This window comes from Penicillium pulvis, assembly GCF_028828015.1.
Source record: "Penicillium pulvis strain IBT 33274 chromosome Unknown contig_7_segment1_segment0, whole genome shotgun sequence".
In the NCBI taxonomy this organism is placed as follows: Eukaryota; Fungi; Ascomycota; class Eurotiomycetes; order Eurotiales; family Aspergillaceae; genus Penicillium; species Penicillium pulvis.
This window is the reverse complement of record NW_026643079.1, coordinates 2,576,244-2,595,183: the sequence shown is the minus strand read 5'-3', so window position 1 is coordinate 2,595,183 and position 18,940 is coordinate 2,576,244. Positions and strand designations below refer to the sequence as shown.

The 18,940-nt window shown below is 47.9% G+C and overlaps 5 protein-coding genes across 5 annotated transcripts; 2 read left to right on the top strand and 3 right to left on the bottom strand.

The window, feature by feature from the left end:
- Positions 1 to 326: 326 nt before the first annotated feature.
- On the top strand, positions 327 to 8,079 carry N7503_008943 (type I polyketide synthase; the record flags this gene model as incomplete). The annotated part of the gene is made up of 5 exons (XM_057068490.1): positions 327 to 1,009; positions 1,067 to 5,861; positions 5,925 to 6,206; positions 6,263 to 6,678; positions 6,747 to 8,079. 5 exons carry the CDS (start codon positions 327 to 329, stop codon positions 8,077 to 8,079), a joined length of 7,509 nt encoding a protein of 2,502 aa, XP_056919345.1.
- A 699-nt stretch (positions 8,080 to 8,778) lies between these two features.
- Positions 8,779 to 9,597, bottom strand: N7503_008942 (putative alanine--tRNA ligase; the record flags this gene model as incomplete). The annotated part of the gene is made up of 2 exons (XM_057068489.1): positions 8,779 to 9,543; positions 9,595 to 9,597. 2 exons carry the CDS (start codon positions 9,595 to 9,597, stop codon positions 8,779 to 8,781), a joined length of 768 nt encoding a protein of 255 aa, XP_056919344.1.
- Positions 9,598 to 10,936: 1,339 nt separating this feature from the next.
- N7503_008941 (cytochrome P450) lies at positions 10,937 to 12,519 on the bottom strand (the record flags this gene model as incomplete). Its single annotated transcript, XM_057068488.1, has 2 exons — positions 10,937 to 11,361; positions 11,421 to 12,519. The coding sequence occupies 2 exons, from the start codon at positions 12,517 to 12,519 to the stop codon at positions 10,937 to 10,939; spliced, it is 1,524 nt and encodes a 507-aa protein (XP_056919343.1).
- Positions 12,520 to 13,082: 563 nt separating this feature from the next.
- Positions 13,083 to 14,457, bottom strand: N7503_008940 (phosphatidyl synthase; the record flags this gene model as incomplete). Its single annotated transcript, XM_057068487.1, has 2 exons — positions 13,083 to 14,031; positions 14,096 to 14,457. The coding sequence occupies 2 exons, from the start codon at positions 14,455 to 14,457 to the stop codon at positions 13,083 to 13,085; spliced, it is 1,311 nt and encodes a 436-aa protein (XP_056919342.1).
- Positions 14,458 to 17,256: 2,799 nt separating this feature from the next.
- N7503_008939 (uncharacterized protein) lies at positions 17,257 to 18,789 on the top strand (the record flags this gene model as incomplete). Its single annotated transcript, XM_057068486.1, has 2 exons — positions 17,257 to 18,666; positions 18,730 to 18,789. The coding sequence occupies 2 exons, from the start codon at positions 17,257 to 17,259 to the stop codon at positions 18,787 to 18,789; spliced, it is 1,470 nt and encodes a 489-aa protein (XP_056919341.1).
- Positions 18,790 to 18,940: the final 151 nt, after the last annotated feature.

Sequence of the window (18,940 nt, the reverse complement as noted above, 5' to 3'; positions counted from 1 at the left end):
AAAGCTGTATGCCCCAAAGTACAATACCATTGATGGAAAACTCCATTCCGTCTATTTGTTACAGCCTTATATGCCGATCTCTGCCATATGCATAACAAGGCTCGTAGCCTTGCTGCCCGTGACTATGAACTGAATGGTTGATGGCTCGAGCCCTCCTATGTGTTAATCTGACCTGCATATACGACAAATGTGGGACGCGTCAAGTAACTCGCTATTTATGAATATCCATCTCGCTACTTTTCTGATTTCCTAAGATCTCTCGCTCTGACTCAGTACTCAATTCAACAAATTTTTATCAGAGATCGCCACACCACTTGACCATAACAATGACCCTGAAAGCTGCCACTCAAGATTCAAATGAGTCCACCCCGGTGACGATGGAAAATATCGATGCTGAAATTCGCACAATTGATGAGTGTGATAGTAGCATGACTGAAAAGTCTCAGGCTAATACACCTGCCGAGATCAGTGCCGAGGGAATTTCTGTCAATGGAAATTATGTACCAAAAGTTGCACCCCCGGATCCTATCGCCATCTGTGGTATGTCATTACGTCTCCCCGGAGGCCTGAATTCACCACAACAGCTATGGGAATTCTTGATTGCCAAGGGTGACGCCCGCAGCCCAGTACCGGAATCAAGATACAATGCTTCTGCATTCTACTCCAAGACTGCAAAACCAGGCAGTGTCAAGACTGAGTATGGGTACTTTCTTGATGACGATCTATCTTCCATAGATACGTCATTCTTCTCCATGAATAAGGTAGAAGTTGAGCGAGCAGACCCGCACCAACGGCAAATGCTAGAAGTTGCAAGAGAATGCATGGAGGATGCCGGTGAAACCAACTGGAAAGGAAAACCAATTGGCTGTTATATGGGTAGCTTTGGCGAAGACTGGAATGGCATATTTGCAAAGGAGAGCCAACAGCACGGCTTATACCGTGTGACTGGATATGGGGATTTTGTTTTAGCGAACCGTGTCTCTCATGAGATGGATCTGACAGGGCCAAGGTTAGTTATTTGGTGCCCCTCTTCTACCTCCCCTGCCACTAATTTTTTTTAACAAAGCATGGTAATCCGCACTGCTTGCTCCGCATCTATGGTTGCATTGCATGAAGCGTGTCTGGCAATATCTAGGGGTGATTGCGAGGGGGCTATTGTCGGCGGAGCCAACTTGATATTGAGCCCGGAGATGACTATTGCTATGACGGAGCAAGGCGTCTTATCACCCGATGGCTCTTGTAAGTCTTTTTCCGCCGATGCTAATGGTTATGGCCGAGCAGAAGCAGTATCTGCTGTTTTCATAAAACCTTTATCCGACGCTATCAGGGATGGAAACCCAGTACGAGCTGTCATTCGTGCAACTGCTTCAAACAACGACGGAAAAGGTTCTGGTGCTGGTATCTACTCTCCCAATGATATTGCCCATGAGTCCATGATCAGACGTGCCTATGAGGTGGCGGGTATAACAGATTATTCCCAGACTGGGTTCTTCGAGTGTCATGGCACAGGTACAGCTGTGGGTGATCCCATTGAGACCAAGGCTATAGGCCGTGTTTTTGGTCCTGGTGGAATCCAGATCGGCTCGGTCAAACCCAATCTTGGTCACTCCGAAGGAGCTTCGGGTCTCACATCACTGATCAAATCGGTACTCGCTCTGGAGAACTCTATCATTCCCCCGAATATCAAATTCAACAAGCCCAACCCGAACATCCCATGGGACTCTGGACTCTCCGTTCCCACAGAGCCAATGCCATGGCCCGAGTCTCGGAGCGAACGTATCAGCGTGAACAGCTTTGGTATCACTGGTACCAATGCTCATGTCATTCTGGACTCGGCTAAAAGTTTTGGGATCACCTCCCCCGCCCCGAAGCGGCCTCTCACGTCCCCACAACTGCTGGTCTACTCAGCGAACAGCGCCGACTCGCTGAAAAAGATGACTGAAACTTACAAATCCTTTGCTCTGAACAATCCAGGCCGAGTTCGTGATTTAGCATTCACCCTAGCGAATAGAAGAGAGCATTTGCCTCATCGCGCATTTGCCGTGGCAAGTCTTCTTGCCACTGTCACAACTTCAGCACTCTCAGCATCAAAAACCGAGGGGGTACCTAGTATCGTTATGGTATTCACCGGCCAAGGTGCTCAATGGCCACAGATGGGTCAATGTATGCTCCAAAGCAGCGCATATCCTGTGTTCAAAAAGAGCATCCAGTCACTCGATGAACATCTACGAACACTCAAGCATTCTCCAGAATGGTGTATCGAAGAAGAGCTCCAGAAGCTACCTGATGCTAGCAGACTTAGTTCTGCTGAATTTTCTCAGCCTCTCTGTACCGCAATTCAAATAGCTCTAGTCGACACTTTCGCCTCTGTTGGAGTGGAGCCTGCGGCTGTTATAGGCCACTCTAGTGGTGAGGTGGCCGCTGCATATGCCGCTAGCGCGATTACGGCCAATGAGGCCATTGAAATCGCATTTTACCGTGGCCAAGTCACGAAGCAAGCAAAGTCCGGAGCCATGGCGGCTATTGGAATGAGATCTGAAGATGTCCAAGAATATCTGCAGCCTGGAGTAGGAGTAGTCATTGCTTGTGAGAATTCACCAAGGAGTGTTACTATATCCGGTGACTCCGAGGCAGTTCAAATGGTTGTTACCAGGATCAAAGAGGCCCACCCTGATATTCTCGCAAGACTGCTGAAGGTCGATAAAGCTTATCACTCCCACCATATGATGGATATTGGCAACGATTATTATTCGCTGATTGAAAACAGAGTTTCTGCCAAAGACCCCACAAAATTGTTCTTCAGCACTGTTGAGAACAAGATCCTTACCCAAGGCTCAAGCCTTGGTCCCAAATACTGGCAAAAGAACTTGGAATCTCCAGTGCTTTTCTACTCCGCAGTTTCATCTATCATCAACCATCACGATGTTGCGAAGAAGATGTTGTTCCTTGAGGTTGGGCCCCACTCGGCCCTCTCAGGCCCCTTGAGGGAAATTCAGACTCAGGTCACCGACTCTGCTTCTCCATATGTGTCAGCATTTATCCGCAACCAGAACGATCTGGAAGCATTCTTGGCAGCGGCTGGAGCGCTGTACGTATTCAATTGTCCGCTCAACTTGAATAAGGTCGTTTCAGACGGCACAACCTTGCCAGATCTCCCAAGATACCCATGGGACCACTCGAAGAAATTTTGGTACGAATCTAGGCTGAGCAAAGAGTGGCGTCACCGCGAGCATAGGCATCACGATCTGTTGGGAGCTCGGGTCGTGGAGAGCCTCGATGTTCTATTCCGAAATGTCTTCCACTTGGATAATGCACCATGGATTCGGGATCACAAGGTTGGTATGGATATTGTCTTTCCATTCGCTGGATATGTAGGAATGATCGGTGAGGCCGTGTGCCAGATCACTGCAGGTCAAATCACCGGAGGCCAGAGCACCGGGGTTAATGAGGCGTTCAAGCTGCGTAAGGTCATCGTTAGCACCGCCCTTGTGTTGAACGAAGCTCAGCCAGTCGAAATAATGACTACAATGCGCCGTGTTCCCTTGACAGACTCTCTAGATAGCGAATGGTGGGAATTCACCATCGCTTCCCACAACGGAACAGGTTGGACCAAGCACTGCTCCGGCGAGGCGAGTTCGCATACTGAAGAAGCCAAATATGCGGAGAAGCATACTCATTTCAGGCGCAAAGTCGACACACATCATTGCTACAAGTCAATGTCCAAGGCAGGTCTCAACTTTGGCCCTGAGTTCCAACGACTTGATATCGTCCAGGCCGACACTACTACGCAGAATGCGGTATCGGATGTGGCCGCCAGAGACACCGATAACGAGGGATATTATTATATGCATCCGACTGTGATAGACGCGTCACTACAGTTGCTTTATGTTGCTGTGTCGAAAGGCTATGACCCAGCGATTAAGACCATGGTCCCCACCAATATTGCAGAAATGTGCATTTACCGCTGCCATGAAAATGTTCAAATCCGGGCTTCCGCAACCTACACCCCGAACGGTTCCATCATTGGAAGTGGGCAATGTGTCACAGCTCATGGCAAGATTGCCTTGCGCAGCTCTGGAATCAGATTATCTGTTCTTGATGGGCAGCAAGATTCCAGTGAAGTTGGTGACACCACTTGTCGCGCAGAATGGGGTCCTCATATTGGCTTTTTGGATGCCAAAAATCTAATAAAGCCACTAATTGACCGTAGTGGATCCATGCCTGTAATGACAGAGCTTACTCATTTGTGCATGATTCACACAAGACGGGTGATTGCGGGATTGAGTACTTCAATTGACCATATGCACCACTATAGGTCTTGGGTTGACCGCCATCTACAGTCTGTTGATGTTCAAGATCTCGAATCGCTTGAAGACGCTGTCATTGAGCAGCGAGTGAAAGACATCATCCACAGCACATCGAAAGATGCGACTTATTATCCTTGCATGGTGGCCATGCAGAAAGTCTTCAGCAATGTTGAAAAGATCTTCACCGGTGAAATTGAGGCATTGGACCTTCTTCTCTCAGACGATACTCTGACCGATGTCTATGTCTCCATGGATCAATGTGATGAGTCACAGTTCTTTAAGCACTTAACTCATACCAAGCCCAATCTGCGGGTTCTTGAGATTGGTGCCGGAACAGGTGGATCTACTGCCGAAATCCTGAAGACGTTAATACCTACACCTGGAAATAGAACTCTCTACTCCAAATACACCTACACTGATGTCTCGCCCGGCTTTTTTGTCGCAGCTCAAGAGCGATTCAGAACGCAGCCAAACATAGAATACGCAGCCTTGGATATCAGCAAGGACCCCTCTACGCAGGGGTTTGATGGTCGGAAATTCGACCTGATCTTAGCTACAAACGTCATTCATGCCACGAAGTCTCTCCACGAGAGCCTGAGAAATATCAGGCAACTGCTAGATCCTAATGGCTGGCTGCTGCTTCATGAGTTGACAACAACTTGCAAATGGCCTAACTATGTCTGGGGAGTTCTACCTGGCTGGTGGGCTGGTCAAAGTGACAACCGAGCAAACGAGCCATACGTTAGTACTGAGCGCTGGAGAAGCGAGCTTGAGGCTTGTGGATTCCACCCCCATGCTATGGTTCCGGATTCTGCGGAACCACATCAACTAAACACTATGATTGCGGCTAAACCGAAGGCTGAGAGCATCCCTGATAAGCGTGTTACGCTCTTAACTTTGTCCGACTCAGAAGCCGTGAATTGTATAACTCAAAGTCTGGAGAATCGGGGATATGCCGTTCACCACTGCAGAATGCAGGATTTGCCCTTGACCTTGCCTTGTGGTCAGGATGTCATTGCTTTGGTTGATGAGGAAGGTCCTTTCTTTGATGAGATTGACAATCGGCGGTTCGAATCATTCAAAACATTGGTGGATAACCTGAAAAATTGTGGAATCTTCTGGGTGACTGGCCTTTCGCAAATCCAATGTCACGACCCCAGGTTTGGTCAGATAACCGGTATTGCCAGGACAATTCGCTCTGAACTGCTAATCGATTTTGCAACCTGCGAGGTCGATAATGTCAACATTTCCTCCACAGAAAGAATCATTGATGTCTTTGAGAAATTCCAGGCTTGCCAGGAAGATGAAACATTCAAGCCCGAATTCGAATACGCTATTGTGAAAGATACGGTCTATGTTGGAAGATTTCATTGCTTCTCGGTTCATGACGAAACACCGCTACCAGCCCCGAATGACAAGACCGCTGACAGGATCGCTCTTCGAACCAGCAAGCCTGGCCGCCTGACTGCTTTAGAATGGGCTCATCAAGAGTCTGAAGTCCTCAAGGAGAATGACGTGGAAATTGAAACACATGCAACTGGCTTGAATTTCAAGGTAAGTCAGACCATATCCCAAAAGATGACAGAAGAATGGCTAACCCCGACGATGTATATGTAGGACGTTTTATGTGCTATGGGGATTTTGGAATCTTCAGGAGATGGGTTCGGCCTTGAAGGCGCCGGCATTGTTCGACGCACTGGCCCAAATGTTACCATGAAGCCCGGCGATCGCGTCATGTTTATTTCGCGAGGTGCATTCGGAACACACGTTGTCATATCTGAGAATCTTTGTGAAGTCATTCCAGATGGGTTGAGCTTTGAGGACGCAGCTGCCATGCCTTGCGTATTCGCGACGTCGATCCACTCATTGTTCAACATTGGAAATCTGAAAAAAGGACAGGTTTGTTGATTCTCTCACCACCTATACTCATTGGCTATGTTCTGACGGCTTTTTAGTCTGTTCTAATTCACAGCGCTTGCGGTGGGATTGGTATCTCCGCTATTCAGCTTTCCCAGATGGCTGGCGCCGAAGTATATACGACGGTAGGCAACGAGGAGAAGGCCAAGTATCTTATGGAAACCTTTGGGCTTCCCAGGAATAGAATTTTCAACTCTCGCAACACCTCTTTCGTCGAGGATGTGATGCGGGAGACGAACGGTGAAGGTGTGGATTTAGCCTTGAATTCTCTATCTGGCGAGCTGCTGCATGCAACATGGCAGTGTATTGCACCTTTTGGTAAAATGGTCGAGATTGGAAAACGCGACTTGGTAGGCTCTGGCAAGCTTGATATGAGTACCTTCTTAGAGAACCGCAGCTACTGCTGCGTTGACCTGGACCAGATTTGTTTCACCAGGGAAAAGATGGCAAAGGAGTAAGTGCCCAAGACCTTTCTGATAGAATCGTGTTTTGGTATGCGAATGCTAACATATAACGACGAAGGCTACTTAAAAGCATCGTGGAACTACTCAGACAACGCCATATTAATCCCATTCGACCGATCAAGGTCTTTACATCTGATGCCATTCTTGATGCATTCCGGTATATGCAACAGGGTGTCCACCTGGGCAAGATTGTTGTGTCAATGCGCGATAAGACTGGTCAAATTAGCATTGGAAAGGATGTACAGCGGCGCAAGAAGGTGATACAATTCGATGGCTCTGGCGCATATTTGCTAGTTGGTGGCCTTGGAGGCTTAGGCCGCTTTATCTCAATTTGGATGGTAGAACATGGGGCTCGTCACCTCATATACCTGTCTCGAAGTGCAGGTTCGAAGAAACACCTTGAATTTGCCCAAGAACTTTCCAGCATGGGCTGCCGCACCAGCTTTGTTCAAGGAAGCGTTGACAAGATTGAGGATGTTTCGAAGGCCATGGCACAAGCTCAAGGGCTCAAAGGTATATTGCAGATGTCCATGGTACTTGCTGACCAAAGCATTCCACGCATGACGATGAAAGAGTGGAATACGGCTGTTGATCCAAAGATCAAAGGAACCTGGAATCTCCACAATGCTTCAATGTCCGCGGACCTTGACTTCTTCATCCTTTTCAGCTCAATATCTGGCATCTTTGGCCAGCCTGGCCAAATGAATTATGCTGGGGCAAACAGCTTTTTGGATGCCTTCTCCCAGTATCGTTTAGGCCTGGGGTTGCCTGCCTGCTCCATCCAGATTGGTGCCGTCGACGATGTTGGATACCTTAGCGAGCACGACTCGCTTATGCAGAAATTGATGGCTTCCAGCGTCGGGGACTGGAAAGTCTCAGGACGAGAACTCCTCGAAGCGATTGAGGCAGCTGCACAATCAAAGTCACACCCTGGCTTCTGTCTTGGCATTCGCGCGAACGCACCTTCGGGGAATACTGGAAGTCGCTCACCTTGGAAGAAAGATATCCGTATGGCTGTCTTCAAGAATTACGAAGAGACTGGGAAATCGTCTGGCTCTTCTTCTACTGAAGGCCTCCAATCTTTCCTAGCTGCGGCCAAGGCTGACAAAGCTTTACTTGATCAGCCCGACTGTGCCCACTTTCTCGCCGTCCAGATCGGAAAGAAGATTTTCAACTTTCTGTTGAAACCGGAAGAAGATCTGCAGACATCCTGCTCCCTGCCAGAACTTGGAATCGACTCCCTTGTGGCTATAGAAGTGAGACAGTGGTGGAGATTGACCTTCGGGTTCGATATCAGTGTGCTTGAAATGATGGGGATGGGTAGTCTTGATGCCCTTGGTGAGCATGCTGCTCGTGGAATGCTTAGATTGTACCATGGAGTTGCAGAGTAGACCAGTTGAAAGAGACCGTGGGGGGCTTTTTCATGGAGCTTTTAATTGAACATCACAAAGTTAGTTGAGCACCCTCACTAACCGCATTCAAAGTAGCGCAGTATTCAAGATTAAGAGAGAAATGTTTTTGAGTACATACCCAATTACATACTTGCTCATGTTACTCTGTAGACTACGCTGGAATGTGAAGGTGATTAAAGAGTGATGCCCATTAAGCTACCTTTTATTGCTTATATTATGACTCTAATGCAGCTTCATCTTGTATATTGACGTGTATCGAGGTAATGCAATGTACTTCAATACTTTTATTTGAATTACGATTACTGCACCATACCGGATATAGAAATATAGTGGTGTTCGGCTAATTTTGTGGTGTTCAATCATCGCGCTCCATTTTCATCTCAGTCTATTTGGTAAGCCGTTGTTCATCATAGCCGCAAATCAACATACATGTCAGCACTGAGGTTATTCCCAGTAGGCTTGACGGTGATTTGTCCAATAAGTTTCTCGTCTCTACTAGAGCTATTTGATCATTTAAGAGATGAACCAGTACCAAGTCCATACCTGGGATACGAACTACTAGATAGAGTACGCAGTACGAGTCAGGGGAAACAGGAAGCGGAAATGACTGCGCTCCCTGAATTCTGGCCAGGTGGGAGTAGTTATCTGCTGGCGATAGACATGACCATTCAATTAGTTCTATTTTACCTCATATGAAATCCGACTAATCCCACTTTTCCTAGTAATCTTCCGGATACTGATAGAGCCAACTAGACCAGTCCGCTCAACATGAGTACCACCACAGGGACTCTGATCAAGCCCACCAATACTAACCATCCGAACAGGACCATCGCCTGGCTTAGCACGATCATCAACAACCGTGCCGGCATCCAGCCATGAGATAATAACAGGCAGATCCTGCTGAACCAACTCATCAATCTTCGCCTGAATCACCGGCTTATGTTCGTTATACAGCAATCCCTCATATTCCATACCCGCCTCTTTAGGCGTATGATTGGCCTTGACCTCTTTCATATGCGGCATGAGAATCTCCATCGCCACGCCGATAATATGACCAGCCGTATGCAGTTGAGAATGGTAGTCCCGTTTGGCACCGTCAACCCTCTGTACAACAATCTGGCCCTTGGAAAAAGATGACGAATCGCCATTGCTGGGCTTTCCAAAATGGATAATTGTGCCGTCTTGCGCCTTGCGGACCAGGGACACTGTGAAGCTAGGCTCTTGGTTTGCGACTGTGATGGTGCCAGTGTCGCTGAGTTGTCCACCTCCTTGTGGGTACAGAATTGTTTGGCGCGTTGTCATAGCTGATTCATCTGAGCCGAAATTTTTTGCTAGCCCTTTCTCATCTTCTGGAAGTGATGAGATAGGTTGATACGACACAATCTCTGTTGTCAGAGCTCGCAGAGAGGCGTCGTGCAGGTATAGTGCTTCTGTAGGGATAGCCTGGGTTTATTTAGCAGCTGTAATTGTATATATTGCTAGTTTTATACATACCATCTTGTCAACTGGGATATTTACCAGGCTATACCATCTAATCCTTCACTTTTCAGGAGGAATGAGACCCGGGAGTTGCTCCCGCGCTGTGTGGGGCATGTCAATCGAAGGGCGGAGTCGGATGCCTGAATTATCAGGCACCAGTGAGTGGTGGTCACTTTTAGAAGAAGAAGACGCAACAACCTCTTCATCAAATTTTGAAGTTTGCCTGACATATCCAGGAAATACTGAAAGTTATGTCAACATTTATACCCAGGACTCACGGCCAGCAGCACATTCTGAATCAATGTCCTGCTCAATATAGAGGTCAAGACAGATAGGAGCTTCTTAATTGAACACCGCAAGATTAGTTAAACACCCTCACTAACCGCATTCAAAGTAGCGCAGTATTCAAGATCCAGAGAGTAATTTTATTGAGTACATACCCAGTTACCTACTAATATACGCTACTCTAAAGGATACGCTAGGATGTTCAGGTGATTAAAGAGTGATACCCACTAAGCCACCTTTTCCTACCTATGTCAAGGCTCTAACGAAGCGTTGTCTCGTATAGTGACGGGAACTAAGCGCGATGATGTTAATTATTTGATGCTTAACACGCCATTTTTTCTTATTTACAATTGCTGCGCCATACCAGATATAGAAATGATGTAGTGTTCAACTAGTGAGCTTCGACAGATAATGCCAAGATAGCAAGCGAATACATGTATGAACACCCTAGGGTAATCAAATTCGTAAGGAAGTTCAACTGAGACATTATGAAATACACCCACGGGCAAGAACCTCCTCTAGGCCAACTCTAATTCGACATCATCCACACCACGGATTATTACCCCAGATTAACCCCCGCCATGCACACGTGGACTCCCCTGCGCCTCGCAGATGCAACCCAGTTTGACCGGGATCTGAGCCCGGCAATATTCGGCTTCACCTAATCTGTTCATCCCAGAACCCCGCACCAGAAAAAGGAAATTTTTGTATGGCTAGAATATCATTAGTATGGTCGCGGCTCGCATACTCCATCTGACTCTGAATGTTTGGGTTGCTGTGCCATCTAGAGAATTACATCATTCCGGGACTTTGCATGTTCCCTAGGTTTTTCATAATTCCGATAGGAAGAGGGGAAGAGGGTGGGGAGAGGGCGCTAGAAGGCCTTCTCTAGAAATTCGGGGTATTCTGGGTTACCCTGTGGATTGGAGACTAGACAAGTACAGAGAAATATGGATGCATCCGGTGTCACCAAGCCGAGTGGCTGAAGAGAACAAAACGTGATGAGGCTTTGAGATTTCCTTCACAAAATAATCTCCAAGGCTGTCAAAAACTATCTATCTTGTCATGTGTTTCAAGCAGGTGTGAGAGCTACCTTTGCCCCATTCCTCGAGCACAAAGTCAAGGCCACAGATTCTTCCCATGGCCCTGGATCCCGACTTTCCAAGGTTTGAAATTCTTGCGCCATCCGAGCAATAACGTAGGCAGCTTCGGTCAATGCATAACGTTGACCTATACAGATACGTGGGCCACCGTTAAAGGGTAAGTATCCCCAGCGAGGCAGTAGCTTCCCATCTTCCCAGCGTTCTGGACGGAACTCTTCTGCATCCGCACCATAGATATCAACACGCCGATGCATTGCGTATACACAATAGCCCACAATCGTGCCTTTGGGGACGAAGACAGGTGAGAGACCATCTTCGCCTCCCCCAAGTGGCAGTACAGTATCTCGCACTGCTTCTCGCTCGTTCCGTGGTACAACTGGGTGTAAACGGAGTGCTAGAAAAGTCAATAAGGTTAATGGTCTTCGATAGTCTTGGTAAATAGTTTTCACTCACATTCATTCATACAGCAATGGACATATTTGAGGCTGCGCAGCTCCTCATATGTTGGGGTTCGACCTTGCAGAAAAGCAACTTCTCGGCGCAACTTGTCCCACATTGCTGGATTTTTAGCAAGCATGAAGAACAGATTGCCAAGTAGACTAGCAGTGGTATCGCGACCAGCTAGGAGGACATTCATCAATTCATCTAGAACGCGAGTTCGATCAGTTGTCCGCGATGCCAATTCTTGCGCAAAAACATGTTTCTGGCGATTCGAGTCAGTTTCCCCTTTTACTGTTTCCTCCTGCTTGACATCGACCGCACGGAATGCTTCATCGACGAACTGCTGGACAAACTCTCGGCAAATACGATTGGACTCGTCGGCCTTCGGATCGTTGTGGAATATTTTCAACGGACCCAGCATTGCTCGCGTGATGATGGCACTCTGAGCATACTGGAAAGCGTGGGCAAAGTCGCGCTCCGATTGAGCCTTCTTCAAAGTGCCGACTGATTCTCCGAACAGAAACTCAGTCGCTGAATCAATGGTATATCGGAAGAAGAGCTCTTGTAGATCAACGACCGTCTTTCCATCGCGGGGAAGTAGTGCAAAAAGATCCTGGATCAAACTCTCCAGCGACGTTAGATCAGCTATCTGGTCACGGGTAAAGCTGGGTCGAATCAGGGCGCGCGATGCGGCCCAGTGGTCGCCATCAGTGTCGAAGATGCCCTTTCCCAGAAGTGCATTGAATGGTTCAAGCCGGAAGCTGATACCGTAATCTTCGAATTTAAGCGACAAAATCGTTTTGATGTTCTCCGGTTCTATGGTCCCAATTCCATATTTATGGAGCTGCCTTGTGGTGAATGTGTTGCCGAGAGTGTGGAAAAGCTCGGTATTCCTGTCGAGCAATTTATGGTCCTTGTAAGCGTTCTTAGCCCAGAATATCGTGTCGATTCCCCAAAACGGATCCTTGTTCGCTGCCTTTGCCACCTTTTTGCAGCCATGGGCGCTGACAGTCTGGCAATGGGTGAGAAACTTTCGGATGGACAAGCACGCGACGGCTACAAAGGTGAACAGCACCAGCAAAAGCCTTGGACTAAGTGCCAAATAAGTCATGGTGTCGTTTGTGAGAGAAATTAACAAACAATAGGGGCAACATTGGGAAACAGCCCTTAAGTGAGATTCATTGAGGTTTGTGATGGGGGCCTGAATTGTGTTGCGTCATACGTAAGCACTTGAAGTACTCTGACCCCTTTTGCACTATCGTGCCACGCGCCCACCCATTGATTGCATATATGTACATCTGCACTGAAACCGGAAATATCTAAATATATCTGCTTCATGAAGTCACTGTATAGTTGGTTATAGTTCAAGTTGAAGGAGCAAGATTCGAATGTTTACAGGAGAAACTCAGGTGAAACCGAGATAAGAATTCTATACCATTTATCATATTGTTCATAATGTAGAAGTAGATGGTCCAGGTGAGGCGATAAGAGTAGACTCTTAACACCAGCACTTGGAAGAAAGTATTATAGCAAAAAATGGCATGAAAATCGTAAATTGGGAATCATGTAGACATACGAGTCAATCGCACGGTCATTGAAGGAAATTGTGTCGGTTCTGGAGAAATAGGCAGCAGTTCAGCTCAGCCAGGTAGTAGCCAAAGGTGGAGCACGGCCTTAATTGCGAACATCGCCTTTATTGGCCTCGGCCGAGTCGTCGGTATAACGGCCGCCATTGAGCATCTTCTCATGCTCACGCTCAATAGCAAATTTGACACCCTCGTAGACGTTCTCACAGATCTTCTTGGGTGGGAAGCGAGGTTCGGTGCCGTCTTGGTAGACACCGGTTTTCACGAGGACAGAATACCATTCGTTTTCAGCGATCTCGTTGTATTCATTGGTCCCGCGCACATCCGATTCTGGAGTATCACCGAAGAAGTAGACGGTGGCCGGAGGCTCGTTGATGCCGTGGGACTCACTGCGCCATTCTTGTAGTAGGCGAGTGGCAAATTGGAATGTGCCGATTTGTGGCTTGCCGAAGGCAATGCTCTTAAGGTCCTTTCCAGTCACGGCTTTGTAGAGAGCCTCGAGCGATGCACGTAGTGCGCCCATACCAATGCGGGAGTAATCGTGAGATGTGGACCACACGACGTCGTTGTGGGAGAAAAAGACAGGGGGTCCGTCGTCAAAGGTCTCCGACCGTTGATCCAGACACCCGTTCTTTGACATAACACAATCCAAAATGATTTGCTGATCACTGGCCCAGTCGCGACTGTCAGCGAACACGAAAATAGCCTCAATTTGAGTCTTGCTCAAATCGAGTAGTCGAGAATTGTTGTATTCGTCCTCGGTCAACTTTCGGAAGGGGGCTGTGTCTGGTCGCGTCTTGATAATATCACCGGGTGTGATCACGTCCTTAAATCCATATGCTTCTGCCACGATACGGCACTTCTCGCCTTCGCCGCCCACGACCAGGACGGTGTTGTATCGCTCAGCCATCTCGCGCATGGGAGTATGACCACAGATGAACTGGCCAGGGCTGACCTCAATGCCAAGCTGGCGAGTGAGATCTTCGCATCGTTCTTGCTCGGTTTTGCCACCGCCATTTGTTAGGAAAATATATGGACTATTGGTAATTTTTGTCAGAATGTGGTCACGATAAAAGGAGGGTCCAGGGACAGGAGACTTACACCCTCATTCCAAATGGGTTTTCGCCATTGATATATTTCATGGCATCCACGGCCTCAGGGATGGGGTTGCCACCCCGCAAGAGGACGCCATCAATATCGAAGGCTAAGGCGAAATCGTTGCTGGTGGTCATTGGCGGGGTAGAGAGGGGAGTGTCTGTTTCAAAATATTCTTCTTCCGAGAAGACGACTTCTTCATGATTTTTAGTCTTTTTGACGGAAGGTATGAAGTCACCATCTCCACTGGGAGCCATCAGGTATTTGGGAGGGACGACGACATTAGGTCCACCATAAAGGTCGGCCCGGTCGGCGTCTAGGCTGCAAAGACGGGCCCTCTGGGAGCCGAACCCGGTACTGGTCGTCATTGTGGATTGTGAACGGTGTGCGGCGTTCGAGAGTGGGTCCAATAGCGGGTCTTGTAACTGCGAGATCGCCGGTACCCCAGACCTGGAATGATTTTCCACAAGGGTTGTTACTAAATGCAAGAGCGTCCGTGTAGTATGGTAAAAAAGGGCGAAATATGCAACCTGCAGGAGAAATGTAGGCTTGCGCAAATCTTGTCAAAGGAAGTTAGACGGATGGCATCAAGCGGGGGGGCCTTGGGCCCTTAATATACTATTTGGTATCAGGAATTTGTGTTTCCTGAGCGCCTTCGGACCCACTTGTTGGCTTGAACTTGCTCATCGTCATCGCCTGGGCTTTAATTTATCTGAGTCCCGACTGGTCGTACGGATGTAAACGTCCAACATATCCAGAGTGAATAATGAAGGTTGTTCCTATGGTTCCACACCCGCTTGTCCTTGGCACCGGAATGAACCAGCCCAGAGTCTATTCAGAGACGCTGATTGATCCGTACGAATGGAAACACATGCTAAATTCCTCAATTGACAGAGTGGAGTCTGTCTAGACCAAGTCACTAGTTGTGACTGGGTGGTCAGAACGCGGGGAGAATTTCATGGAGTAGGGCCATTGTCAAAAATTACAAAAACAATGATGGCATTTCCTGCTCGTTATCGCCATCCAATCACGCAAAATCTGTATGGCTGTTTCCTGTCAAATAATCGGGACCAACCGAACGGAGGACACTACTCCCTCTATTCAAGCTTGATTTGGCGTGGCGTAATCGAGAAAGTCAGGACATAAGAGTCTCCGCGACACATGTCGGTAACTTTTTATCCGACTAGCCGTTCTTTGACCCCTTACTATCCTGTTAGGGTATCCCGGGGCTTCGTGTCCAGGTGTTATTCCAAGGTAGGTTCAGGTACGTGATCGAATCATATTGCATCACCGCGGGGTCGGAACCTATGATGTCATCAACGCGGGTGCTGACTCAGCATTTCACCCGATTGGTGGCCTGTTCGCCGCAAATCGGATACCAGTCGTATCACTGAGGATGAGTGCAGAAAAAGTGATAATTAAGAACCAAGCGGTGCCATATCAAGCATGGCAGCGCAAATGAGCACTTTCTCAAATTTCCTTCCAACTTCCAGAACTGAGGTGTCACCGTGATTTGGGCTTGCTTCGAGCCCCGTTTGGACGGGATGACGAACATGGCTCTTGGACACAAATCTAGTTTCGATAGTAGTTGCCCTCAACTAACCGCACGCGTAAATGCCGATCTAAGGGCGGCACATCTTCGTTTTTGTTTTCATGCATACGCCCTTTGTGCCGTGGGCCCAAGCGCAGTCATGCGTGGAAGATCCGGGGCGACATGTGAAGTGAGAAATGCATCTTTATGCGGCTAAGTGAAATGTGTATTTTAAGACCTCGGAAGCCAACCGTTCTTAATTGAATATCTCATCATCCTCAAGTCCCCAATGAGAGTTTGAATTCTGGATTTGATTTTCATCCAGTTGCCTAAAGTCAACTCGAAATATGTCCGCGTCTGAGCCCAAATCAGACTGCGCAGGTATGATTGTGTCAATTGATGCGTGAACGGTGTTGATGGCAACAAAAGTGACTGAGCTGTCCAAGCCGTTGCCTTATCATTGTCTCCGGGTCATAGATGGTCTGATATACCTTTGATGCCCTCATTCCCATCATCGTCAGGCCTTACGAAGCCATATCGTTGTTGACTGTGAGCGAAGTGGTGGACAGGTACGAATAAAAGGCATTAGAGATACATTCCACCCTGGCGGATTTCATAGTAAGCCTTGCGACTCCAAAGACCTCTGGCGCGAAAGGCCCACGCGGTGAATTTGCTGGAAGACGGGCCACCTCCAGAGCTGTGGGTCGTGGATGGCATGACACGAAGTCCAAGCAGGAAATTTCGGGGAAAAATCCAGACACAGATTTATCAATCTGTTGGAGAAACCCGTGACCTAGTAACCAAATAGTGTCATTGTTTATCTGGTGCCCGGAAGCCAACTCTCGCTTTCTCGTCCTCCCGGAAGGTCAATTGTGATGTCAATATGCACGGGATTACATCAAGTGGATTATATTAGGTACAAGAAATACAATTCCCCACGATTGAATCTTCAGGAACACCTTCCCCAGGCGCAACTCTGGTAGCTAAGCCTTGCGGGCAAAGGTTAGGTTGGATACGAGCCTACGCCCCGCTGATTACCCCAATGACCTTCGGCCAAATGAATGAATCAAAGAGTGGTATGATTCCCCACTAAGTTGCCAAATTTCAATGGTCGTACTCCACAACCCCTGTTCCGAGACCTAGTTTGGACGCGGGCGCCGAGCAAGGGAGAATTCTCGGGAAGATTACGTTTTTCACCGAAGACTCGAAGAACCCTACAACCCTAATGGTAAATGTGGGGCAACTCTGTTTTTGGACCTCGTTCATGTTTCAACACCATATGCGGTCACGGTCCACTTTTTTAAGGATTGTTCAGAATTTTTTTTACGTGATAACCCCTCTGCTCTAGGTATGATGAGACTTGGGTTCCCCATGTACTATCTGAGCTGAATTTCCCCGCCTCTAAGATGCAATAGAAGCGCAAATTTACTAATATCTGATTGCTGGTTCGGCCATACGAGTGGAGGCGAGGAATTGCAAGCCAAGATTTATTGGAGATATATAGTGGGCCGGAATCTGTCCGAGATTGCCCGTTTATAAGCGTTGGGTTGCTGAGCGAAAATTGTTGGCCCTAATTGTTTTGGAGATTCGCCCACCTTCTTCCTGATTTCTCTTTTTCACGTTCCTCATCGCCATTATGGATCACGACGAGATCTCTCATGGCCAGCATGGTCACGACGACAACGATGTCTCTGCTCGCGAGGAGAACCGCGAAACGAATCGCGACGAAGAAGAAAAAATGCAACCCACCGCGCCATTCGAGGAGAGAGATATTAAAGTTGGATACATGAATGAGGCGGACAGACATGTTTATGAGAGCGGTATTCAGAAGTTCAGTCGTCTGGGTTGGAAGCGTCTTACTGTCGTTCTTATTGTTGAAGCGATTGCGCTGGGAAGCTTGTCTATTCCTTCCACTTTCGCAACTCTTGGCATGGTCGCTGGTGTTATCTGCTCGGTCGGTCTCGGTTTGGTCGCAATTTATACTAGTTGGATTATTGGAAAGGTCAAGCTGGCCTTCCCTGAGATTGCGCATTATGCGGACGCTGGCCGGTTGATGGGTGCACGTCTAGGATGCCCTCGATTTGGGTTCGAGTTAATTAATCTGATGCTGGGAATTCAATTGCTTTTCCTTACTGGATCTCACTGCCTGACTGGAACGATTGCCTTCATTAATATCACAAAGAGCGATGTATGCTCAGTGGTATTCGGTGTCGTCTCCGCAGTGATCTTGCTCCTGCTTGCTATTCCTCCTAGCTTCACCGAAATGGCCGTGCTGGGTTACGTTGATTTTGCGTCCATTATCATCGCCATTGGTATTACAATTATCGCCACTGGTGTGGATGCAAGCAATGCTCCTGGTGGACTTGCGGCTGTGAACTGGTCTGCATGGCCTAAGGAAGGCATCACATTCGCAGAAGCCTTCGTCTCGGTCTCGAATATCATTTTTGCATACAGCTTTGCGCTCTGCCAATTCTCCTTTATGGATGAGATGCACACACCAAGGGACTATGTCAAGTCTATCTGGACCTTGGGTATCATCGAAATTGTGATTTATACCCTCACCGGCTCTCTAATCTACGCTTTCGTCGGACAGGACGTTCAGAGCCCTGCCCTCCTTTCAGCGGGTACCTTATTGAAGCGTGTTGCATTCGGTATTGCATTGCCAGTCATCTTCATCAGTGGTTCCATCAATACGGTCGTCTTCGGTCGTCTTGTGCATGGCCGCATTTTTGCCAACTCCCAAATTCGGTTCATCAACACGAAGATGGGCTGGATCACGTGGCTGGCGGTTATTGCTGCTGGCACTGTTATTGCTTTTATTATTGCCGAAGTGATTCCTTTCTTCAACGACCTCCTTTCGATCTCGTCGTCGCTCTTCATCTCTGGTTTCACATTCTACTTCCCTCCAATGATGTGGGTCCTGCTCCTCAAGAAAGGTAGCTGGAGGGAGCCTAAGAACATCATTTTTGGAGTGATCAACCTGATTGTCTTCCTCATCGGAATCGTCACTTTGGTCGCAGGAACCTATGCCAGCATTGACGATATTGTAAGTGTCACCCAGGCTGTGCTTATTTCAAGTGCATCTGAATGAAACTAATTTGACCTCCAGATCAACAAGTACAATGCTGGTACTGTGCATGGTGTCTTCACCTGTGGCTCACCTGAGTAGGAAGCTGCATTTTGTCATTTCTCTGTTTTCTTAACACAGCGAATGCCCGGAGTATTTTGATTGCATGAATAGGGATCCCGGAAAATCCTGGGCGAGGACTATAGCGATGATGTTATTACCCTTGACTGCATACAGCGATAGACTTCGAATT